Source organism: Dinoponera quadriceps, unplaced genomic scaffold (assembly GCF_001313825.1).
Source record: "Dinoponera quadriceps isolate SergipeBrazil2010 unplaced genomic scaffold, ASM131382v1 scaffold426, whole genome shotgun sequence".
NCBI classification, from domain to species: Eukaryota; Metazoa; Arthropoda; class Insecta; order Hymenoptera; family Formicidae; genus Dinoponera; species Dinoponera quadriceps.
The window spans coordinates 676,098-682,097 of record NW_014554535.1 but is presented as its reverse complement, the minus strand read 5'-3'; the positions used below and the strand labels follow the sequence as shown (position 1 = coordinate 682,097).

General features: G+C 47.5%; 1 protein-coding gene across 1 annotated transcript in view; it reads left to right on the top strand.

Moving 5' to 3' along the window:
- The first annotated feature begins 528 nt into the window (after nt 1-528).
- The window catches only part of LOC106751966 (unconventional myosin-Ie-like), a 41,639-nt gene continuing 36,167 nt past the window's right edge, over nt 529-6,000 (top strand). Inside the window, exon 1 of the mRNA XM_014633292.1 lies at nt 529-796. Within this exon, the coding sequence (XP_014488778.1) occupies nt 794-796 (3 nt within the window). The 5' untranslated portion in view covers nt 529-793. The remainder of the gene's footprint in view (nt 797-6,000) is intronic.

Sequence of the window (6,000 nt, the reverse complement as noted above, 5' to 3'; positions counted from 1 at the left end):
GTTTTAACCGAACACACATGTATATTTTTAAACGAATTTTCCTACCTTTGGGAAAGAAACCGAGAGAATCCGCGGAAAAATTGAAAAGAGTCGGTTTTTCCGATCTTTCAAAACTATACAATTCATTCGATATTCGCCATTTTCGCGATGCGGAAAAATGTTGGATTTCCAGCTTCGAGCAGCGTTCTCTGTTGGATCTGTCTCCAACGTTTCGTAAACATTTCAATTTATTTTATCAGACAGAGGGTCGATCCGACATTATCACATTACGATTAATAATTATCGAATTATCGGGAGTAACCTGGTAAAACCGTTGTTCTGGTATGTCCGGACTCGGGCAAACTCTGTTCCGGCGTCGATAATCGAGGAGATAAAGCGAGCGAAACTCGGAGAGAATTGTCCCATGGAAATTTGAAGTTTAATGTCCGGGTGTCGCAGACTCGCTGCGTGCTCCCCAGGACGCGGTGACGATTCCTACGAAGGCAGGCGAGTGTCCGTTCCGATACCGGTACTCTGTGACTCACCGCGGAGTCGTTTCAGTGCGCGACGGACTACGAAGCCGTCGACATCGTCGGACGTACGTGTGCGTACGGCTCGACTTTTCGCGTCTCCCGCGTGTCTCCTCGTCACCGTTGACGACTGAACGCGGTCGGTTGAGTGATCTACCGTGAGCTATTGTTCTTCGTGTTGTTGTGCGTTATGTGTGCGTGAACGTGGCTCGAACGTGGCTGAAGGTGACCGGACGGCCAGGTGATCAGTTGTGACTACCCGTGAGACTATTCATTCCGACGATATGGTAATTACGCGTGTAAATTGTTAATTTTAATAGAGCAATTATTCCATCGACTTTTCGATAGATCTTTCTCAAGCTTGCGATCGAAATACATACCGAAGAAGAGGATTAATTTTTCAGGAAAGAAGTCCGCGTATTTCCTTTCATATTTGTTCTCGTTAAACCACGAGAGGAAGAAAATGAGAGATGGAAAGAGAAATAAGAGAGTGGAAGGAAAGAAGTTAATTAGAATAATTTAATTAAGATAAGAGAAATAAGAAAATAATTAACATAAAAAATAAGAAATATCTAACGATACACAGAAATATATAGCAAGGCAGAATATAGTGTTTTTTATATCGCGTCTCCTACGGGAATCCTCGTTACAAAGTTTTAACACATTTTATCGGTCTTTGAATGTAAATATGTTTTCCATAGACGATGTTCAAACTTGGCCTCGATAAAGTTTAGATTCATCCTAGATTGTATCGCGTCGCTTTGACTCTTGGATCGTGAGTAACGAGGCTTCTCGTAGCCGAGTGACGTCACGAACATTTCCTTGACGGAATGCTTACTTTCGACGCATATATTTATTAAATCGAACTCGCTGCCACAGCGAGAGCACCGTTGTCGCGCGTATCGAAAGTAATTTAGCACGATCACGCGAAGTTTTCATTCAAGACAGTCTTCATTCAGGAATTTTGAGATGAGAACAAACGCGAACCGCGAGGATCGATTTCATCGGGGAAGACGAAGAGACTCGAATTCGACACTATCTCGAGAAGACGACTCGCGTGATCCTCCTTGTTGCGAGCGGCGCACTTCCAACCTCCCGCCCTTTCTTTGTCTCATGGCATCCATGAGCGGGAAGTGATTCATTTTCTCGCTGCTCAATGTTAGGATTAAAATTCCTCGATACGTGACGACGTCGTGATCCAGGAAGTACCTTCTCGCGAGGACGAAGCGAATTCAAAGCGAATTCAAAGCGCAACTTCCGCGTCCGTAAATCCAGAGTGACATTACGTTTCACTGCGTTAAACAAACAGAGAAAAAGAGAAATACCGACGACGAGCATCTGACAGACGCGAATGGAATCGTGACAGTGCTGCAGTTATTATCCCCTCCGCCTCCCCCCTGCCCCTCGACGCTGTTTATTATTTGGAAAAGTTGTCGGACGACAATCGGGATTCCCCCGACGCGACCACCCATGCGCCGACTCGCTTCTCTTCCCCGTCGTCTGCAAATTTACAAAACAAGATTACGGTGTTACCTCACGCGCGCTCACGCACAGTCTGAGTCACGAGTTTCCCGAGACTGAGCGAGCTTTTCAACTGGTTCGTCGAACCAGTTTCCGTCGCTTTCCTCGTTCATTCTCTCGCGTGAAAAGACGACGATGGGACAGGAGGATCTCTCGCGATCGATGATCCTCATTTGACCGTGGGCCGTCGTCGCATCGCCGGCTTTAACACGCTCGACACCTACGGCCCGGGATCAAAGAAGCGATTGTCGTCACCGAGATTGCCGTCAGCGAGATGCAATTACGCGTCATAAGTCGCGCGGGTGTATCAGCTCGACGACTTGCCGTCGAGTCGTTGTACGGAGAGCATGGATTTTTGCCACCCGAATGTTATTCGGAACACTGTCAGAGAAACGTTCACGTTGAAATTTCTGCGGAGAAAGCTGCGCTTTATACGACTGCAGTGAGAGACAAATAAGATCGGGTAAAAAGCAAAGCAAGTATCAAAGTTACGCAAATTCGGCTGCGCAGTCCGCGCAATCGAGGCGAAGTCTGTATCGAGACCGAGCCAGATCGATAATCCGATGCAGGGGTTAAAACTGTAAAATTCTCATCTAAAATTTGAATTTCAGATTTAATTAAAAAATGTTTTAATTAAAATCGAAACGTTCGTTCCACTTCCGGTGGGTGGCTGAGTCTAAATCTGATCCGGCAAACACAGCCATTAATATGTTGAGTCTTGTATGCTTTATGATCCTCTTGTTGAATTGAATTTTAAATTCGTCTTACGCGCAAGCAAGAGATAAAGAGAACACGAATATTCTGCCGAAAGAATCCGAGGACGGTTAATTCGCCGCGTGTAGCCTCGATGTGGAATTCGTTTAACTCGCGTCGAACGGTCCCGATTGATAATTGTTTTTTCTAGTTTGTAAAACCGCGCGAAGGGATCCGAGCGCGACGAATATCGTTGCATCTGCCCATTTCCACGGCGATAATTGCGTCGGGTTACCGAGAACCCCGGGGCCCTTTTCCAATATTGTCGGAGCATTATCAAACGTTTTTTCACACATTTATATCACTCCCGTTGAGAACTGCGCGCGCGTTATCGGATATCGCGCGTTTTATGTCGTTCCGTGCAGCTGCGCGAAAATCCGGATACGACGAGTGCCGATAAATCACAATTTCCACGAGCGGGGAGAGCGGCGCGCGATTTATTATCCGACGACGGTTTCAGCCACGAGGCGGAATACTCCAATTGCAGCTGCGTAATGGGGCTATCGCCTATTCTGGAAATTAGAGCGATTACAGCGATGTGGAGCGATCGTCGCCGGTGCGTGTAACGACGTATCTTGAGGCACCTCCTCTCGATAAGAGGCACGCGTATCGCACGCCTCTCTATCTCCCAAGAACGCATTTTTTTTACCGGCGTTATTACACGCTGGGAAACTTTACGGTAATGCACATCGCGCACATCGGCCGACGTAATCGAACATCCTGTTGGGAATTCGCTTTTGCATTAACCACTGCGCGACGTTCCGTCGTCATCGATCGATAAATATTTTGCTTAATGGAACGATAGGCGTGCGCGTAGGTGATTGCGAAATTCATCGACGGGAAGATCGATCAACATTTACTGCTAAGGAGGGCCCGCCTTTTTCTCTCGCGACGATACGGCAACCCACGCGAAACTTGCGACAGATACACACACTTACACTTCTGCATCCGCTTCTAATTCAATCAGGTCGGAGTGATCGGTTCGATCACTCAAGCTACTCTGAGTTTCAATAGCCTTACAGTTTGCCGGGCAAAAATTCACCAGTCTCTCTAATTATTCGCGTATACATTGTGGTCGTTGATTGGCTAATCTGTCATTTTGATTGATGGGCAAAGATCGAATGCGCTTCGGCGAACTTCAGCTACTTCTAATTACATTAAGCCGGACTAATCCGGCTTGCGTTGCCACTAAGCTCCAACGAAGCTTAATGGCTTTAGTGCCAATAATTTTGTATATCAGGAAAAATTCATTAATTGCGCTAATTGTTCGCGCACATAATGTGGCTGTTGGTTTATTATTCTGCTAATCTGTCACTTTAACATATTATTATATCATCACATATTACATTATCATATTATCGTGCCGTATCATTTTGTATTCAGATACGATGGGAACGATTAAAAGAATTAGTGGAATTTGGATCTAATCGTTAAGGACTCGTTGAAGTTTAATGTACAGTCGAGCCGATCATTCCGATAGGATTCACTTTTAATTAAAATAAAAGCAGATGCAGAAGCGCGCGTTCAATCATTATCCATCATCGATCGTTCAGAATCACGATTTTATGGTGACATTTGAGAAAGAGAGAGAGAGAGAGAGAGAAGGGCAATCGTTATCACAAAAAAGGCCGAGTAAAGCCGACACGCTCTTATCGGAGGCGCGCAAACACGAATCCGGCGAGACGATAGCGTACGCACGCACGGCCTTGCCTCGCGTGCTAATAATCGTGGCATTATTAATCGTTTCGAAGGATGCGCCACGCTACGCGATAGGACAAGGTCAAGAGACGCGTATTGCTGAGATCGCGCTTTATTATCATCGTCGCTCGACCGCCGCTGCGATGCATCGATACATGCAGCCCTGATGTGGGAGGCGGATTTTCTGCACCGCCACGGCGCGCGATCCTTCTCCTGAGAAAATCCCAGGACGTATTATTTTCCAACGGCGGATGTCTCCACCCACGTGAATCACGACCGAGAGACCTCTCGGAATAAATTTAACAACCCTCGCCGGTATGTCTCTTTTTCATCAGCAGAGGTCTTTGTTTATCGGTAGGGAAAATCCCAGAAGGAATCTGTTAATACGGTTTTTTTCTCCGTACGGATTATTCGGAAATATCGAACTTTCGAGCGCATCAAACGACTCGAAGCATGCCGCTGAATATCGTTGTCATCGTCGCTCTGTCGTCGCGATTTACCGATGCAACCCTGGCGCTCGCGGATTCTCCGCACCGTCGCCGACGTGCAGTCCCTCCGAGAAAATTCCAAGACGTATTATTCCCCAACAACGGATACCTCCACCCACGTGAATCACCGCTTTGTCGCGACTAAGAAATCTCGGAGAGTAAATTTAACAACCCTCCCCAATGCCTTTTTATCAGAAGGAGTCTTTATTCATCGGGAGGAAAATCTCAGCCCGTTGCGCACTACGCGTTACTTTTCGCACCGATATAGATTATTATCGCCTGTATCGAGCGACCTGAGTCACACTTCCTGGATATATATCTGAGAAACGAAATAAAACCCACGTGGAAACTCGTCGCAGCAGATCGCCGTGTTTGAGTATTTTCTTTTCACCCGGCAACCTGCGTGTGCAAACGTTTCCTCGTTGCACGGATCGAATACATTGCTTGATATTGTCGGCTTACATACTTTGATAACGGCAGATTGCCTTATCATCCAGTTGACAATGGACGGTTTATCGAATGCGAGAGATTAACGGACTGGCGGTCGTGAAATCGACGTCGTCGATCGATCGGAGGGCGGAAATCGCGCGGGAACCGCTCGGGAAAGTCGCAGTTTTTCGCAGCTCTCCGTGAAAATCTCTCGCGTCGTTCGAGTTTCAGGTCGAGCGTATTTTCGCCGGACGACCGAGACGACAGCGAACGATGCAGCTACGCGCGCGTATATATCTCCCTGACCGCGACCGCGCACCGGCGGAACTGCGGTGAACGAACAGACAATTTCATTGCGCCGCGGCCCAACGGAAGCCGTGAAATCATGCCTCCGGCCTCTGGTCCGGCGGCACGCGCGATTCTCTCCCGGCTACCAGAGGGAGTATTATACGATCGATTAGGCGCGGTCAGTAGCCCCATTGATCTTAATTAACCGGCTCTATGATAGCTCGAGACACAATCGAGGCGCGTGCTCGGCATAAGCGACCGGTTGATGCCGTTGTTGAGAAAATTTGCCTGCCCACCNCCCGTGTATCCCCCCC